Raw genomic sequence first — 20,325 nt, forward strand, 5'->3', positions numbered from 1 at the left:
CGCTAAAGTTTTTTATTGTTTTAAAAAATAAAGTTGTGAGACAGAGTCAAACTTTAGCGTAAAGAGCGAGGCGTTGAGGAGGGGACAGTCCCTTTCATATACGGAATAATTTCTGTTCGTTTTAAGTTTTAATGTCGCTCCTTACTTTCAGTTTAAAAAACTTGTTTTTTTATTTATTTAATTTTTGAACGTTTTTAAATAAATGCAGGTATTGATCTTGGCTCACCGTACATAAATAATTAAAACAAAATTGTCATATTAATTTACTTTTATTTGGTTAAATGGCTTTCTCGAAACTTGTTTAATTTTATTTACGAACGTTTTTATTAGTAATAAATATGCGTAACTTACGAATTAACTTACGTAACGAACTTCTATATTCATATATTTTTAATTTTTTTATTAGGGGGTTCGCCCCCTAGTTATTACCTTGCTCTTTAAGCGAAAGTTCGAATTTTGTTCCAATTCTTTAAAAATGACCGCTTAATCACAAAGGCCGTTAATTAGAATAAATAGCTCTTATGAAAGTACTAAAAAATCTTTGGCTTAAAGAGCGAGGTATTGACTACGGGGCATGGGCGCCCATAAGCTGAATTCCAGGTGGGGGCAAACTTCGTCTAATTGCTACTTTTAATGCTATATAATAGAAATCTCAGAACAAAAATATAAAAATAAGGCAGATTCATTCAGCCAGGGGGGGGGCAAGAGCCCCCCCCCTGCCCCCCCATATGGGTGCCCATGCTACGGGGTGAACCCAATCATATATGTAATATTTTCTGTTCGTTTGAAGTTTCGATGTTGCTGCTATTGCAGTTGAAATACTTGTTTTTTTATATTAAATTTCTGACCTTTTTTTAAATAATGCTGGGAAGTCCGGCGTCCCCTTCATAGCAATGTGCCTTCACCCATGAAAACTTCCTTCATGGATAGATCCTCCCACATAACCCCCGACCCACCCCCCACTACCAGGAAAAATCTCCCCTGAAAACGTCTGTATACTTCCAAATAACCTATACTATATGTTAACATTGGGTAAAGTTCATAACTTTCAGCCCTCCCCCCGGGAATTTTGGGGGACTAAGTCATCCTAAAAGACATACTTATTATATTTTCGAACATGCTGAACAAAATGGCTATCTCAAAATTTTGATCAGGTGACTTTGGGAAAAAATGAGCGTGGGAGGGGGCCTTGGTGCCCTCCATTTTTTTGGTCACTTAAAAATGGGCACTATAACTTTTAATTTCCGTCCTAATGAGCCCTCTCACGATATTCTAGGACAACTGGGTCGATACGATCACCCCTGGAAAAAACAAAATAAATAAACACGCATCCATGATCTTTCTTCTGGCAAAAAGTGCAAAATTCCACATTTTTGTAGATGGGATCTTGAAACCTCTACAGTAAAGTTCTCTGATACGCTGAATATGATGGTGTGATTTTCATTAAGGTTCTATAACTTTTAGGGGATCTTTCCTCCTTTTTTCGAAAATCAGCCAAATTTTCTCAGGCGCCTAACTTTTGATGGGTAGAAATAAACTTGATGAAACCTATATATTTGATATCAGCATTAAAATCTGATTCTTTTGATGTATCTATTTGTAACAAAATACCGTTTTCTAGAGTTTTGGTTACCATTGAGCCGGGTCGCTCCTTACTTACAGTTCGTTACCACGAACTGTTTGATTTAGAAGTACTAAATAGTAAAAATTTACTCTAGAAAACATTCAGCCGGCTGTTCACCTTTTATTGAATTTAAAAGTACTAAATAGTAACAATTTACTCTAGAAAACATCCAGCTGGCTGTCCACCTTTTATTGAATTTAGAAGTACTAAATAGTAATAATTTACTCGGGAAAACACCCAGCTGGCTGTTCACCTTTTATTGAATTTAGAAGTGCTAAATAGTAAAAATTTACTCTAGATAACATCCAGCTGGCTGTTCACCTTTTATTGAATTTAGAAGTACTAAATAGTAACAATTTACTCTAGAAAACATCCAGCTGGCTGTTCACCTTTTATTGAATTTAGAAGCACTAAATAGTAACAATTTACTCTAGAAAACATCTCGAACGAATATTAATTTGACTGAAGATTGTGCTCAGTTGTCACTTGAAGATGTTGCTTTAAATTTTGTGTAATAAAGAATATTCTGTCACTTGGTTCCCTTTTTATTTCTAAATTCGAGTAACTTTCTAAGGAGACCTACTGACAATCAAAATAAAATTATCGGCTCTCATAGACAGTAACATGAAAGCTGTACTTGAGTGGGATGATTCATTTAAGGATTAATTTTCAAAAAGAGATTTCCAAAAAAAGTGCTTGGAAGAAAAGTAATAACCTAAACCGAACATGTATAAAGTCGAACAACAAGACACCCCTCAGACTGACGCTAAGAGACTGACTCCATCCTGACTCCGATTCTTCGGACACTTTTGATAGACGTATCTTATCTTATCTTTAAATAGAACTCTTTCATATTCTGTTTTGCTGAAAAATAGGATTTATATGAATATATATCTTATTCCAACAGGAACTCCATTTTGCTGTTCTTAAACAAAATAGAATTTAAAAACTTATTTTTACAATTAAAGTAAAACCAAAAATAACAAGAATTATCCTTTTTCATGAGAGGAACGCCACCCCCTCGACCACGCTCTTTTCCTTAAACCATGTGTTATTATCTATTTTCAGGAACAAACGTTCCAATTCAGGAGCGTTATTGCTAGATTTGTTGTTTTTTTCTTTCGTCTCAGCAATTCAATAATGAGCAAAAGCACCTAATTCATTCACCTTTGGTTTAAATAAAAAAAAAACAAGTGTTTTTAACTGAAAGTAAGAAGCAACGTTCAAAATTAATTAATGCATTAGTTAAAAAACGTTCGGAAATTAAATAAAAAAAAACAAGTTTTTTTAACTGAAAGTAAGGAGCGACATTATAACTTCTGAAAAGAAATTATTCCATATTTGAAAGGGGATGTTCCTCCTTAACGCCTCGCTCTTTACGCTAAAGTTAGACTCTTTCTCACAACTCTTTTTTTTAAAACAATAAAAAACTTTAGCGTAAAGAATGAGGCGTTAAGGAGGGGACAGCCCCTTTCATATACGGAATAATTTCTGTTCGTTTTAAGTTTTAATGTTGCTCCTTACTTTCAGTTAAAAAAACCTGTTCTTTTATTTAATTTTTGAACGTTTTTGAATTAATGGAAGTTTTGATTTTGGCTCACCGTACATGAATAATTAAAAAAAAATTATATATATTTATTTTAATTTTATTTGGTTAAATGACTTTCTCAAAAGTTGTTTAATTTTATTTACGAACGTTTTTATTAGTAATAAATATGCGTAACTTACGAATTAACTTACGTAACGAACTTCTATATTCACATATTTTTAATACGTATATTAGGTGGTTTGCCCCGTAGCCAATACCTCGCTCTTTACGCTAAAGTTTGAATTTTGTTCCAATTCTTTAAAAATGAACCCTTAATCACAAAGGCCGTTAATTAGAATAAATAGCTCTTATTAAAGTAATAAAATGTTTGGCCTAAAGAGTGAGGTATTAATTAGGGGGCGAACCTAACCATATACTTAATAATTTCTGTTCTTTTTAAGTTTTGATGTTGCTCCTTTCTTTCAGGTGAAAAACTTGTTTACTTTTTATTTAGTTTCTGATCGTTTTCTTTTAAGTAATTCTGGAAAATCCGGCATCCCCTTCATAGCAATCTCCCGTCCCCCATGAAAACTTTCTCAATGGAAAGATCCTCCCACGTAACCCCCATCCCCCCCACTACCAGAAAAAATCCCCCTTGAAAACGTCTGTATACTTCCCAATATTCAATACTATATGTATACATTGGGCAAAGTTCATAGCAAACTCGCATACTTAACAATTATTTACATAAAACGACGTAAATTATGATGCACAGTAAGACCTGCAGATAACGACAGCTTTCCCACAAGCACAGTCACTTTTTCCCGTAAATCAGGGAGGCTGAATCGCGATAATAGATGCCGGTTCCGGAACCACGGAGGGAGGCACAAAAGGTACCGAGAATATTTAAAATAAAAAGTCCGGATAGATTTCCGATCTTTAGGCTTCAGAATTGGAAGAAAACCGGATAAAAAAAAAAGAATAGAATGATCGCAAAAAGAAGAATTAAATTTTCCAAGAGCTTTTCTATTGTACCTCCCTCTATTTGCAACAATTTTCGAATATCCTATCTGATTTTTTTTTTTTTCATTAGAAACTGTCGGAGCCCGAAGTGTTTTGAGATTATTAGTTATGTGAAGACCAAGCCACCGACACAGGGAGTAGAGAAAAAAACACAGTTAAGAGGGAGACTAGCACTTGAATTAAATGAAGTATATTCGCACTTACCAACGTTCAACATAAGCCCAATCCGTCTGAACTGGTTTGAGATCCAGCTGACAGAATGTGAGAGCCCAGCCCTTGAACGACTGACAAGGAGAACATCCTCCGCATAAGCAAGATACGAGACATCAATTCCATCAGAAATGAAAGTCGAAAGCAAAGGTGAAAGGATAGGAGCAATACATAACTTACAAATAATTGGAGAAAGCACACTACCTTGACGGACCCCGCACCGAAGAAACACCTTTGAATCAGAAACTACTCCATTACATTTTACCCGAATAGAAGAGTTCGAATATCAGCACCGTAGCAAAACAACAATAGAAAGGATATTATTGGTGGAAAAAAGAGAATAAAGTGCATGCGAGTGGACTCTGTACTATCGAAAGCTTTCGAAAGATGAAGAGCACAGATATGAAGAGGAGATTTATTATTAACAGATTGCAACAGGAGGGAAGCTAGAAAACGATGGGCGTGCTGACATCCCAGCCTTTTTTGAAAGCCATATCGGTTTTCACCAAAGTCAACACTTTCTGAAATGAAAGGGAGAAGAATATATACAAAAATTTTGCTAAGATTGCACGAAACAGTAATTGGTCTATAAGAACTACACTCTGACGAAGTTTTTCCACGCTTCAAAACCGAGGTCACTGTGCCCCAGAGAAAACCGTTGGGAACCGTAGAAGTAGATAAACACATCTGAAACAGTAGCTGAAGGTGATCTATCAAAGCTGGGCAAAGTACTTTTATATGATAAGAAGAAAGTCCGTCTTGATCAACAGAGCTAGATTGCATGTTCTTAATAGCTTAACCAATATCAACAGCAGAAACTGGTAATACATTACTCTGAGAAATATGATTAGGCAAACACGACTCAAGAAGATTACTAAAAAGCTTTTCAACTTCCCGGTTCACCTTGCTGAAAATATCATTATAATACAACACCCAAGTATGAACTGCTATAGGACTTTCAGAAAACTCACTACTAAGCTTATCCGACTTCAGAACATAAGACCACTCCTTTCTTGACGCAGGAAAATCAAAACCAGATACCCTAAACTGCCGTAAACGTTTTTTATAAGCACGCTTGGTACTTTGCTTCAGATCGAAGACAACTCCTCGATTTGGCCGACCGCAAGACACCCGTATTCGTAGCCAAGACTTAGCTTTATTCTTTACAACTTTTAATTCTGGGTCCAAAACCCATTCTGGTTTTCTAGTTTTAACTTTAATGTTTTCTAGAGGAACAGCAGTCGCCTCTGCTTGTTTTAAGCACCTAATTATTTTATCATAATATTCATTTAGAGACTGCTTATCATTTAAGAAACGGTCAGATTCTTGAAGCAAATGGTAATGAGCTTTTATACAACCCAATAACGCGGACAACGTAGTAATATAAAGTGAAAATTAGCTCTTCTCCAGTTATTCCTGTAAAACCACTTAGAACTTTGTGTAAATGGTCTAGTAGAACGGAAAGTAACTAGTTAAGCATATACCGAAATCGGGAGGTGGTCAATATCACGATCGTCTTCATGAACAAGAACAGTCGATATATTAATATTTTGTGAGGAAACTACATGGTCAATATTGGACAAACTTCCAGATTGGTGAATATATGAATAATCAACACTTTTCTTGACTATTTTATAAGCAGAAAAAGCATCAAGGACTATATCGGATCGAACTGACAGACTTGTAATATCTGAGTTAAAGTCATAACCAGTCGATACAACAGACGCAAGAATAGCCTTAAGATTGAAACCTCTACAATATGGCTCTCTTATATCCTGAACCTCATGGTGTGATTTTCATTGAAATCACTTAATTTCTTAGGGGTGTTTCCCCACTTTTTCAACAATTAGGCAAATTTTCTCAGGCTCGTAAATTTTCATGGGTAACATTAGACTTCATGAATTTTATATATTTTAACTAAGCATCTAAGTTCGATTATTTTGATGTATCTATTATTATCAAGACTCTGTTTCTTACAGTTTCGGTTGCTACTGAGCCACATCGCTCCTTTCTTACAGTTCATTACCACCAACTGTTTGAAAATTCATCCTGTGCGTAACAGTGTTTTGAAAAAAAGCCTTCACTTGGAGCGTTTGCTTTTCAAAAGAAAATAGTATTTTCCAAAATACACCGCAATAAGAAGGGTGATTCTACCTTCTCAGCGCCCAAACTGTAGGCCTACGCTTCATCGTACACACCAAAGTAGGAAATGTACTGTGCAGCGGTCTCTTTTGCTAGTGGTAGCACTGTGGCTTTGCCTAAATAGCTATGCCCCTTCAATGTATTGTTGTTTCATCGGTCACTTCGTATGATTAAATAAAAAAAAACAAGTTTTTTAAACTGAAAGTAAGGAGTGACATTAAAACTTAAAATGAACAGAAATTATTCCGTATATGAAAGGGGCTGTCCCCTCCTCAACGCCTCGCTCTTTACGCTAAAGTTTTTTATTGTTTTAAAGAATAAAGTTGTGAGACCGAGTCAAACTTTAGCGTAAAGAGCGAGGCGTTGAGGAGGGGACAGCCCCTTTCATATACGGAATAATTTCTGTTCGTTTTAAGTTTTAATGTCGCTCCTTACTTTCAGTTTAAAAAACTTGTTTTTTTATTTAATTTCTGATCGTTTTTTAGTTAATGCAGCTTTTATTTTGGCTCACCGTCGTTGAATAAGTAAACAAAATTTTCATAAAAACTTTACTTTTCTTTTTCTAAATGGCTGTCGCTAAATTTTGTTCTGACGTAATTTACAGATTAACTTACGTAACGAACTTCTATATTCGTATATTTTTCTTCTGGCAGATTTTTGCAGATATGAGCTTGAAACATACGTTAGAGAGTTTTATGATTGGTTGAGTTTAATATTGTGATTTTCAATAAAATTTTTTAGACTCTAGGAGATGTTTTCCCCCTCCTAAAAAAATCAGGCACATTTCCTCAGGCTCGTACCTATGGATGAGCAATATTAAACTTTACACAATTCATATATTTAGAATCAGCATTATAAGCCCATTCTTTTGATACATTTATTGACATCAAAGTTCCGTTTTTAAAAGTTTCGATTACTATAGAGCAGTATCGCTTGTTTTTTTTATTGTTTATTTTTTATTACGTATATGTTATTACGTATATGAGGGGGTTCTCCCCTTAGTCAATACCACGTTCTTTGCGTTAAAAGTTAAAAAAAAATTTAATTAACAAAACCCTGAATCACAAAGGCCGTTTAATTTGAAAGCACTAAAAAAAACTGTAGCGTAAAGAGCGAGGTATTGACTTGGGGGAGAACCCCCTCCTATACGTTATAATTTCTGTCCATTTTAAGTTCTAGTGTTGCTTCTTACTTTCAGTTGAAAAAAACTTGTTATTTATAATTTGATTTCTGATCTTTTTTTAAATAATGCTGGGAAATCCGGCGCCCCCTTCATAGCAATGTCCCTTCCCCCATGAAAACTTACTTCTTGGAAAGATCCTCTCACATACCACCCGACCACCCCCCCCCCACTACCAGAAAGAATCTCCCCTGACAACGTCTGTATACTTCCCAATAACCAATACTATATGTTAACATTGGGTAAAGTTCATAACTTTCAGCCCTCCCCTGGGAACTTCAGGGTATTAAGTCATCCTAAAAGACATACTTATAATATTTTCGAACATGCTGAACAAAATAGCTGTCTCAAAATTTTGATCGGGTGACTTTGGGAAAAAAATGAGCGTGGGAGGGGGCCTAGTTGCCCTCCATTTTTTTTTGTCGCTTAAAAAGGGCACCGAAACTTTTAATTTCCATTCCAATGAGCCCTCCCACGATATTCTAGAATCACTGGGTTGATACGATCACCCCTGGGAAAAAAAAACGAAAAAAACAAACAAACAAATAAACAAACACCCGTGATCTTTCTTCTAGCAAAAAATGCAAAATTCCACATTTTTGTAGATAAGAGCTTGAAACCACTACAGTAGAGTTCTCTGATACGCTGAATATGATGGTGTGATTTTCATTAAGGTTCTATAACTTTAAGGGGGTCTTTCCCCCTTTTTTCGAAAATCAGCCAAATTTTTTCTGGCGCGTAACTTTTGATGGGTAGGACTAAACTTGATGAAAATTATATATTTGAAATCAGCATTAAAATCTTATTCTTTTGATGTATCTATTTGTATCAAACTACCGTTTTCTAGAGTTTCGGTTACCATTGAGCCGGGTCGCTCCTTACTTACAGTTCGTCACCATGAACTGTTTGAAAGGAATGGTCACATAAACTTAGGAGAGGGGTTATTTTAACTGAAAATTGAAGGCTCTAGTTTCGTTTTGAGGAGTCAAAAGTAACTGTAGAGTAGTTGGCCCCTTCTCGTGCCCTTTTTTCTAATTTCTCGATCCTTTTTACCTGGTCCCCCATTACCCACAAGACATCTGACCAAAACTTTGTAACAGTTGTTTTCTTCAGTATAGTCATATCGTCCAATGAATAGAGTTTTGGGAATGACGAATCCCCAACGGCCTCTGGGGCTAGGGCCATAAGTGGAACATACTTGACCTCGGGGGCCCAGTGGCTCAAAATTCCTAGGAATCCTTCTCTAGGTAAAAAAAACTACAAATTAAGCTATACCTGAGTCTGGAAACGGTACAAAAAAAACATTTTTTCTTTGATCAGTTTGAAACTTGCAGCCGTAAGTCTTTGGAAAAAGAGACCTAAGGCACAAAATTGTTTCTGAACAAGCCTCTCCCTCCCCCTTCAATAAAAAGGAGTCGAAAATGACTAATTTTTTTCCATTGGCTCAAAAACCATCCTCTTAAGTTCTCGAGCTAATGCATCGAGCCAACCCCCTGAGCACTTTTCTGCTACTTGGACCCGCAAGCCGCATGATATAGGATCTACATTTTGAGAAATTAATTTTGTTCATAATTGTCAAAAGGTCCAAGTTTCATGTATCCCGGGAATGGCTTGAAGGATGGAGACAAAACAGTCAGGGATTTTTGGGTGGGTTAAAAGACCTTATTTTAAGATGAAAGTCAAAAGAAGAGGATTAAGAGGTAGATTGAAAGACAAAATATGTATCCAGGTCATCGAAATATCATATCTTTAATATTTTGGAAGCGACTGGGTGGATCCAGTTGAAATTTTCAGATATATATGGATAATGAAGGGGTGGGGCAGGGACACTTAAAATTTTGGACACTTCGAACTTCGAAAATGGTAATTCTGAAGAATTTATTTGTGAACAAATAAAAAAAATGATCATGATTTTTTCTATGAATTAACATTTTGACTGCGAAATTATTTTTTTTCCTTCTAATATTCTTAATATTTACATTAATGTTTCACGGGTCTGTTGCAGAGTTTAATGGTTCCCCTTTGAAACACTGCTTAGTCCATCTATTTGAAGCTTGAAATTGAAAGCCTGATTCAAGAAGACGATCCTTATTAAATTATGCTAGGGCAAACCAAAGAAGAAACACAAAAAGGGGGCCTATAAACTAAACGTTAAACTTGGTGAACTTGGGAGACTCTAACAATCAATAGTGGACTTTTGACAAATCACTCCCATTAAATGTTGATAAAACTATGTAGGAATTTACTCTTATGGAAAGAGCATAGATTTTTATAAGCTATTTGTTTGTGTTTTGAATTTATTTTTATTTAGTTATGCTTTACAATGCTTTCCATTCCGTTTCGAATCGTTATAGTCTTCAGCATGTTCTCTTAGAAAAAGGTAAGACAAAGTGCTCGGGAGAACATTAAGTACAAACTTTATGATCGACATTTTGTTGTTTGACCGTTTCTCGTTGCTTGTTTCCTTAGTACCTCAAACAAACAAAGGGGCTCATTGTAAAAGGAATTCTTTAAACTCAAAACTTATTTTCTCTTTACTGACTAAAAATCTCACACAAAAGAGCCAATCACATGAAATTAACCTTTTCATTCCTCATACTGGCTTAAATTCCACCCATGAGCACCACATGACCCAATAGAGCTTTAAAAAGTATAACTTCTTATAATAAAAAAAAACTAGATTTTTCAACTGAAAGTAAGGAGCAACATTAAAACTGAAAACGAAAAGAAATTATTACGTATATGAGGGGGTTCGCCCCATAGTCAATACCTCGCTCTTTAAGCTAAAGGTGGAATATAGTTCGAACCACAAATCCCTTAATCACAAAGGCCGTTAGTTACAACAGATAGCTCTTTTGAAACCACTAAAAAACTTTAGCGTAAAGAGCTAGGTATTGACTATGGGGTGAACCCCCTCATTCACGTAATAATTTCTGTTTGTTTTAAGTTTTAATATTGCTCCTTACTTTCAGATGAAAAACTTTTTCTTTTTTTAATTTCTGATCGTTTTTTAAATAATGCTGGGAAATCCGGCGCCCCCTTCATAGAAATTTCCCTTCCTCCAAGGAAACATCCTCCATGGAAAGTTCCTCACACGTAACCTCCTTCTCTGAGCCCCTCCACCAGATGATATTCCTTTTGAAAACGTCTGTAGACTTCCCAATAACCAATACTATATGTAAACAATGGGCAAAGTTCATAACTTGCAGCTCTTTCCTCAGGAACCGTGGGGGACTAAGTCAACCTCAAAGACATATTTATTACATTTTCGACTATGCTGAAGAAATTGGCTATCTCAAAATGTTGATTAGGTGACTTCGGGATAAAAACAGCGTGGGAGGGGGCCAAGTTGCCCTCCAATTTTTTGGTCACTTAAAAAGGGCATTAAAACTTTTAATTTCCGTTCAAATGAGCCTTCTCACATATTCTAGGACTACTGGATCGATACAATCACCGCTGGAAAAAAAGAAAAAAAAACAAATAAACACGCATCCGGGATCTTCCTTCTGGAAAAAAATACAAAATTCCACATTTTTGTAGATAGGAGCTACAAACATCTACAGTAGGGTTTTCTGTTACGCTGAACCTGATGGTATAATTTTAATCAAGATTTTATCACTTTTAGGGGGCGTTTCGCCTTTTTTTACAAAAATCAGGCACATATTTTCAGGCTCGTAACTTTTGATGGGTTAGACTAAATTTAATTAAACTTATATATTTGAAATCAGCATAAAAATCCTATTCTTTTGATGTATATACTGTTAGAAACATTCTGTGTTTTAGAGTTTCAATTACTATTGGGCCGAGTCACTTCTTACTTACAGTTCGTTACAACGAACTGTTTGATAGTATAATCGCATTACAAAAATACATAAGAGACGACAAAGCCAATGGAAATGAAGAAGAATCCTTACCAAGGAATCACAAGAAAGTATTTTATTTCTTCCTTTGTTAATTCTCAGTAAAGCATTTCAACACTTCGCATCAAAACTAATAATTTCAGGAAAATATTGCAAATCAGAGGCAGCGCAATCGCGCTGCCTAAGTAAAGAACAATTTAGGCACAATGTACACTTATTATTAGTTTTTCCCCTTTAGACGAAGGAACTTCGTATCGAAGGAGATGTCGTAGAAACTTGGAAAAGGGTTCATTCGAGTGGAAATTCGAATGGCTAGTGCCCTTTTTAATAGTCGAAAGTGATTAGAAGGCAACTAACCCCCCTCTCACGCCCACCTTTTCCCCAAACACATCCAATCAAAATTTTCAGATTGTTATTTTTGTTCAGCGTAATTGATTTCCAAATAGAAATTTTGTTTTTGAGGAGGACACTCCCCCACAGCCCTCAGGGCAAGGGTTGTAAGTTATACCCTGGGGTATATAAGGTTTATATAGAATACTTTGTCGTAGAATTTTCAATAAGGTCTCATTCGATTGGAAATTCAAAGGGCTAGTGATCTTTTTAATAGTCGAAAGTGATTGGAGGACAACTAACCCCCCTCTCACTCCCGCCTTTTCCCCAAACACATCCAATCAAAATTTCGAGATAGCCGTTTTGTTATACGTAGTTGAAAGTTCTGGAAATTAGGTCTTTGAGGATGACACCCCTCCCACAGTCCTCAGGGCAAATATTTAAGTTATGCCCTGGGGGCATATAAGGCTTTTATAGACAGCGTTGTCGTAGAAACTTCAAAAAAGGCTCATTTGATTGGAAATTGAAATAGCTAGTGCCCTTTTTAATAGTCGAGAATGATTGAAAGGCAACTAACACCCCTTCCACGCCCACTGTTTGTCCATAAATATCCAATAAAATTTAGAGATAGCCATTTTATTCCAAGTAGTTGAAAGGTCCGGAAATTATATAGTTGAGGATGACACTCCCCCACAGCCCTCAAGGTAAGGGTTGTAAGTTATGCCCTGGGGGCATATAAGGTTTTTATTAAAAGCTCTGTCGTAGAAACTTCAAAAAGGCTCATTCGATTAGAAATTCAAAGGGCTATTGCCCTTTTTAATTGTGAAAAGTAATTGGAAGGCAACTAAGCCCCCTCTCACGCCGACCTTTCCCCCAAACAAATCCAATCAAAATTTTTATATACCCATTTTGTTCAAAGTAGTTAAAAGTTTTAGAAGTTATGTCTTTGAGGATGATAACCCCCTCAGAAAAGTCTTGGTAAGGGTTTAAGTTATGCCATGGGGGCATATATGGTTTTTATAGACAGTGATTTAAAAAGGGCTCATTTGATTGGAAATTAGAAGCGCCTGTGCCGTTTTTAATGGTCGAAAGTGATTGGAGGATAACTAACACCCCTCTCACACCCACTATTTCCCCAACACATCTAATCAAAATTTGAGATAGCCATTTTGTTTGACGTAGTTGAAAAGTCCAGAAATTATGTTTTTGAGGATAACACTCCCCCCACAGCCTTCAGGGTAAGTGTTGTAAGTTATGGCCTTGGGGCATAAAAAAATTTTTAATAGAAAGCGTTGTCGTAGAAATTTCAAAAATAAATCATTCGACTGGAAATTCAAACAGCTAGTGCCCTTTCTAATAGTCAAAACTGATTCGAGGGCAAGTAAGCCCCCTCTCACGCCCACCATTTTCCCAAACACATCCAATCAAAATTTTGAGATAGCTATTTTGTTCAACATATTTGAAAGGTCCGGAAATTAGGTCTTTGAGGATGACAACCCCTTCACAGGCCAGGCCAAGGGTGTTAACTTATGCCCTGGGGGCATATGAGGTGTTTATAGAAAGCATTATCGTAGAAACTCTAAAAGGGCTAATTCACTTTGAAATTGAAAGGGCTAGTGCCCTTTTTAATAGTCGGAAGTGATTGGAAGGCTTGACATTTTCATAGTAAAAAACGATGTGGGTAGGCTACAATGTTTATTTTATTTTTATTATTTTTTTTTTCAGACCAGGACACTTCGTATCGAAGGATTTGTCGTAGGAACTTCGAAAAGGGCTAATTCGATTGAAAATAAAAAGGGCTATTGCCCTTTTTAATAGTCGAAAGTGATTTGAGGGCAACTAATCTCCCTCCCACGCCCACCCTCCCATTTGCCCGTTACGTTTAAAAACTAAATGTTGCCTAAAGATTAAATCAAAATGTAATGTGTTAATGCTAATTCCCAATAAGGCATCTCAAGAGTATCCAAAGAACGACTGAGAGTATTATGTTCAAACTTTTCGGGCTACTTCTCCTCATAAAATTTAACCAAATCAAAATAACGTAAGTGTATCCATGCTATCAAAGAAAGTAAACAGATTTTTTTGCGAATGGTATCAAGTTTTCTATTTCAGGTCAACTACAGGAGGTATGAAAATAGATTAAACACTACTATTTGTGTCCAGATTTTTAACAGGGAGATGTTGTTAAAAATTGCTGAAAATTTTTCTCCAGCATACAAATAGCAGGCCAAACTATAAAGCCTTAAAAACAGAAAAGATTTAAAGTATTATTTTCTTTTTCCCTGAAAAGACTATGTCAATGTGAAGCGAAAAGAAATTAATTTAAAAAACCTTTTCCACAAAATAAATTTTTCAAAGAAAAGTAAAGAACTCCATTAAACCAAAAATGAGCAAAAATACAATCAAATAATCTACCAAGCGTGAAACTACCAAAAATACGCATCGATAAATAAATGAAACCCAAAACCAACAGAAATTAAAATAAATAACCGAGTCAAACTCAAAACGAGCAGAAATTAGCATGAGTAGGGCTTAAAACCCCTATGCTTTCCCGAGGCCAGAACATAATTTGCACTTTACTGAGGCAACTAGGGTCCTTCCCTCTCTCATTTTTTACCCAAAGTCACCAGATCAAAATTTTGAGATAGCCATTTTGTTTAGCATAGTCAAACATTGTAGTAACTATGTCTTTGAGGATGACTTAGTCCCCCACAGTCTCCGGGGGAAGGGCTGCAAGTTGTGAACTTTGCCCATTACTTTCATATAGTATCGGTTATTGGGAAGTGTGCAGACGTTTTCAGAGGGGATTTTTTCTGGTGTGTGAAGGTTACGTGAGAGGATCTTTCTATGGAGGTATTTTTCATGGGGGAAGAAATTTTTCCATGAAAGAGGCACCGGAATTCCCAGCAATATATAGAAAACGATTCGAAATTAAATAAAAAAAAACAACAAGTTTTTTTTAACTGAAAGTTAGGAGTAAGATTAAAACTTAAAACGAACAGAAATTATTACGTATATGATGGGATTCGTCCCCTCGTCAGTACCTTGCTCTTTACGCTAAAGTTTCTCAGTACTATTCATAAGAGCTATTTATTCTAATTAAACCATTTGTAATTCAGGGGTCATTCCTAAGGAATTGGAACAAAATTCTAAATTTAGCGTAAAGAACCAGGTATCGACGAGCGGGCTAACCTCCTCATATACGTAATAAAAATACACGAATATAGGAGTTCGTTACGTAAGCTAAATTCGTAAGTTACGTATATTTATTACTAATAAAAACGTTTGTAAATAAACTTAAAAGTTACAGTGCCCTTTTTAAGTATAAAAAAAATTAAACTAGGCCCCCTCCCCCGCCCCTTTTTTCTCAAAATCGTCCGATCAAATTTTGAGAAAGACATTTAGCCAAAAAAAGTAAAATTAATCTGCAAATTTTGTTTTAATTATTCATGTGCGGTGAGCCAAATTCAAAACATGCATTTATTCAAAAACGTTCAGAAACTAAATGAAAAAACAAGTTTTTTTAACATAAAGTAAGGAGCGGCGTTAAAACTTAAAACGAACAGAAATTATTCCGTATATGAAAAGGGCTGTCCCCTCCTCAACGCCTCGCTCTTTGCGCCAAATTTGACTCCTTCTCACAACTCTTCTTTTTAAAACAATAAAAAACTTTAGCATAAAGAGAGGGGCGTTGAGGAAGGGACAGCCCCTTTCATTTTACGGAATAATTTATGATTGTTCTAAATTTTAATGTCGCTTCTTACTTTCAGTTTAAAAAATTTTGTTTTTTTATTTAATTTGCTTACTAATAACGAGAACTCCTCTTTACTTGCTGTCGAATATCTTAAACAATTTTATAACTTTAAAACAACAGCAATGACTTAGGCGGAGTTATAAAACAGTTCTGTTCAGGGTTGCCATCCGGTGAGAAAAAATCACTAGCTTGTAATGATTTTCTGGTTAATTTAGTGGTTTTCTTCAATAATCTAGTGATTTATGAGCATATTTAGTTATTGTTTTTCTTTAGGCAGCATAAAAAAACCCTAGAAATAGTGATAAGTCACCAATAGTAGCAACGCTGGTTCTGTTATGTAGTGCTGTCAAGCTTGCTTTAATGGATGACACTCCACTTCCGTTTATTGCACCAAGTAGATAGTTTTCTTCAGTCGTTTCAATTATCGAGAATTCGTTCTACTTCTCAAGATACATAGATACTTGCTCACTTTTTTCAATTTTTTTTCAATTTATTCTTGCAGGAAGGTTTGAAAAAAAGCCTCGTTATCAAAGTTATTTTTTTATCTTGAAAGAAAAAATGAGGACTTGCTTCATAGACTGGTTACTTTTAACAAAAACGTCTATTCCCTCTTGTACAGAACTTACGCAATGTAACTTGTGCTATTATAAGTTACTGTAGTTGGGATCATAACGTGATCGACCGTAATTTTGCATGAACTTACGCAATGTAACTTTTCCTATTATAAGTTTCTGTAGTTAGAATCATAACGTGATCGACCATAATTTTGCATGAACTTATTTTCTCCGAGTAGAGCCCTAAAACAATATTTTCTTTTGCAAAAGCTATCTCTTTCATTCTTAATTAAAATCGCCGCTTCTTTCTCTAATCCTAAGGATTCCCGTGTTTCTAAGACTGCTTCTAATATCAGTAATAACGACTAAAGCCTAAAAACTGTCGCCCAGTCTTCTTTCTTAACTTATTCCTGGAAATTCCCTAAGATTATGCCAGACCAGTTTAGGAGAAAATGGATTTTGGCTTTGTGCCAAAAACATAAAGGTTAAGAAAATAAAATAGCCTTGAATTACCTTTTCTCCCGAATCAGAGGGAAGATAAAACGTTAGAACTGTTAGAAACGATATTCCCATACAAGGGATAATCAAGTTGACTGTGTAAAAGAGAGTTTTACGACGCATCGTTATGTTGAACGTTATATCGAGGTACGGCTCGTCACAGCAGGTGTAAAACTTTTCGCTCCTGAAAAGAAAGATTTTAATGTGTCGAAGAGTGCTATAAATGGACGGATAGTTTTAAAAAAAATTGTAAAAAACATGGGATTTTGAGACTGTACGGACTTGTTGGTTTCGTCTTTTTGCCTTTTTTTGCTGCGCCTTTCGAGGCTTCAGGTGTAAGTTCCACAGTTGGTTGATCAATGCAAAATAATTTGAATAGAGGAGCAGGAACACCTCTCGTTGCTATATTGGAAAGTATTTTAGCTAGACCAATGAAACTTTTCAAAATGGCAACACAGCAAAAATCAAACTGTTTTCTAGTATCCACTTAGCTCATTTGAAACTTCTAATTCTTCCAAAAAATGACAAGTAATATAATAGTGGTTTAGAATTCTGATTCTATAACCTATGCTATTTCGTTTAAGAATGTAAAATTGTCACAGAGAAGACTCCATTTACTTTAAAAAGATTGAAATGAAAATTTAAGGTTTTTTATAAATTAAAATTATTACTAAGATGTCGAATGATTAAAAAAAATTATACAAACACTGATAAAAGTCAGTAGAAAAAAATACAATAAAAATTTCAGCTAAAAATCCAGAAGCCTTTATGAACAGGAAAACTTAGTTGCTGCCACTTCTGCCTTTACTAAGACTGGGAATAAAACAGAGCTCCTTATTGAAGAGCTAGTTACTTGCACAAACTTAGAAATTGAATATAAAGAAGACAAAATTCTACTCGAAGCTTGGTAATTAAAAAAACAGGTCATGCACCAGAAGTTCCTGACTCCCAGGCCCACGCATTCCCTACCCGGTTCCATCTTAAAATCTCTAAGGAAATATTTGTTCGAAAAAATCGCCTTAAAAACTAAGGAAATAATAATCTTAGCATTCATTTTAATATTTTTACCCCCGTAACCCCCTGAGAAATATTTGAACGGATTTAAGGGACAATTATCACTGTCCTGTGAATCTTAAAGTTAAATGCAGGAAATGGACATTGAAGCAGTTAGTAGTAGTCTACCTTAGGTGGAAGAAAGCCTTGGATTGAACAATTCGTAAATAACAAAATATAAGAGTAGCCTTTGTCAATAGAAGCCAAAACCGTATAAAACGAAGTTTTGATTGCACAAAATCTATTGTTCTTACATATTCTAGATATGCAACAAATATAAATTTCAACGCCGATCGTCAATAGCTATTAATCAATGAAAATTTGTATAATTTTGAAGAAAAGCTAAACTTCCTGCAAAAGGGGGTACCATCTTGACGATAGTCACAGGCAGCGCAATAGTGATGCCTAAGTAAAGAGCGATGTGGGGAAAATGTATTATTTATTTCTTTTATTTTTTTTTCATCAAGGCACTCGTATACAAGGAGTTGTCGTATAATCTTCCGAAGGAGCTGATTCGACTGGAAATTGAAAGTTCTAGTGCTCTTTTTAAGTCTTTTTAAGAGCTTGGAGGGCAACCAGCCCCCCTCACATGTCCCCCATTTCCCCAAACACATCCAATCAAAAGTTAGAGATAGTTATTTTGTTCATCATAGTTGAAAGGCCCGATAACTATGTTTCTGTTGATGTCAACCACCCAGAACCCTTGATTAAAGGATCTTTACGGAAATTCACGCTCCAAAGGGAATGTCACGCATTGTTTACGTATAGTACGAGTATTTGTCAATAGATAATACTATTACATATACTAGTGCGTAGAGGTTGTAAAGGGGAGTAATTCAAGAATGAATGAAGATATTATGTTGGAAATTACAGGGAACGATGAGGGGGGGATGATCAATTGACCAAAAATCCAATATTTGCACGTTACTACTACTACTACTGTTACTACTACTACTACTACAAATACTACTACTACTGCTGCTGCTACTACTACTACTACAACTACAAGTACTACTACCACTACTACTACAACTACAAGTACTACTACTACTACTACTACTGCTGCTACTACTGCTACTACTAGTACTACTGCTATTACTGCTACTACTACTATTACTGCAACTACTACTATTACTACTGGTGGTACTATTAATACCACTATTACTACTGCTAACTAATGCTTCCGTAGCAACTACCACTAAGACCGAGGAAATTGAGAAAAGTTGAACTAAATTAAACTATGCTATTTTCACACTGATTGTAAAAAGGAAGCAGTAGTAGCCACTTCTGCTACTACTATTATTACTACTACTACTACTACTACAACTACTATTACTACTTCTACTACTGCTACTTCTACAACTACAACTACTACTACAACCACTACTACTACTACTACTACTACTACTACTACTACAACAACAGTACTACTACTATTACCACTACTACTACTAATATTACTACTTCTACTACTACTACTTCTACTACTACTGCTACTACTACTACTATTAGTACTATTACTACTACTACTATTACTATTACTACTTCTACTACTACTGCTACTACTACTACTACTACTACTACTACTACTACTACTACTACTACTACTACAACAGTACTACTACTATTACCACTACTACTACTGCTATTACTACTTCTACTACTACTACTTCTACTACTACTGCTACTACTACTACTATTAGTACTATTACTACTACTACTACTACTACTACTACTACTACTACTACTACTACTATTAGTACTATTACTACTACTACTACTACTACTACTACTACTACTACTACTGCTGCTACTACTATTACTGCTGCTACTACTACTACTACAACTAATAATACAACTACTACTAGCCTAGTACTACTATTACTACTACTACTACTACTTCTACTACTACTGCTACTACTATTATTTCTACTAGTACTACTACTACTGTTACTGCTACTGCTACTACTACAACCACTACTGCTACTGTTACTACAACTACTAATTCCTTAGCAACTACCGCAATGACCGAGGATATTAAGGGGGAAATTTGAGAAAATTTTGAAAGAACAGTTAAACTAAGTTAAACTATACTATTTTCACACATATTGTAAAAAGGGAGTATCAGCAATATCTTAAGAACAGCTTAGTGTATCAAGATAAAACTTCCAGGACACCATGAGGGAACTAACCAAAAGACAATGTGTGTAACCTACTATGGCTACAATACTACTGCTACTACTGTTAATACAACTCTGCAAGTAGTACTATTACTACTTTTAGGATACTAATACTAGTAAGGCCAAGGGTAGGAAGGTGAAAATTTAGTGTGTTGAGGATATTGAAAATTGAAAATACTAAGGGGACAATTGAACTAAATCAAATCACATTATATGCATGCAGGTTGTCAAAAGGGCGTATCCCAGGAATTGCTTTAAATATTATGTTGGAACTTTCAGAGAATACTTAGAGGAAATGTAAATTGACCGAAAAGTAATATGTGCAGGCAACTACTAATTCAACTCCCACTACTACTACTACTACTGCTACTACTATTACGCAGACTACT

At 35.4% G+C, this 20,325-nt stretch overlaps 1 protein-coding gene across 3 annotated transcripts in view; it reads right to left on the bottom strand.

The window, feature by feature from the left end:
- nAChRalpha4 (nicotinic acetylcholine receptor alpha4) overlaps positions 1–20,325 on the bottom strand; it is a 327,885-nt gene that overhangs the window by 159,382 nt on the left and 148,178 nt on the right. For all 3 annotated transcript variants that reach the window (XM_089094869.1, XM_089094868.1, XM_089094870.1), the window contains one exon: positions 16,719–16,887. In XM_089094869.1, the coding sequence (XP_088950995.1) occupies positions 16,719–16,887 (169 nt within the window). The remainder of the gene's footprint in view (positions 1–16,718; positions 16,888–20,325) is intronic.

This window comes from Artemia sp. Qi Xiang Cuo, chromosome 9, assembly GCF_049724085.1.
Source record: "Artemia sp. Qi Xiang Cuo chromosome 9, ASM4972408v1, whole genome shotgun sequence".
NCBI classification, from domain to species: domain Eukaryota; kingdom Metazoa; phylum Arthropoda; class Branchiopoda; order Anostraca; family Artemiidae; genus Artemia; species Artemia sp. Qi Xiang Cuo.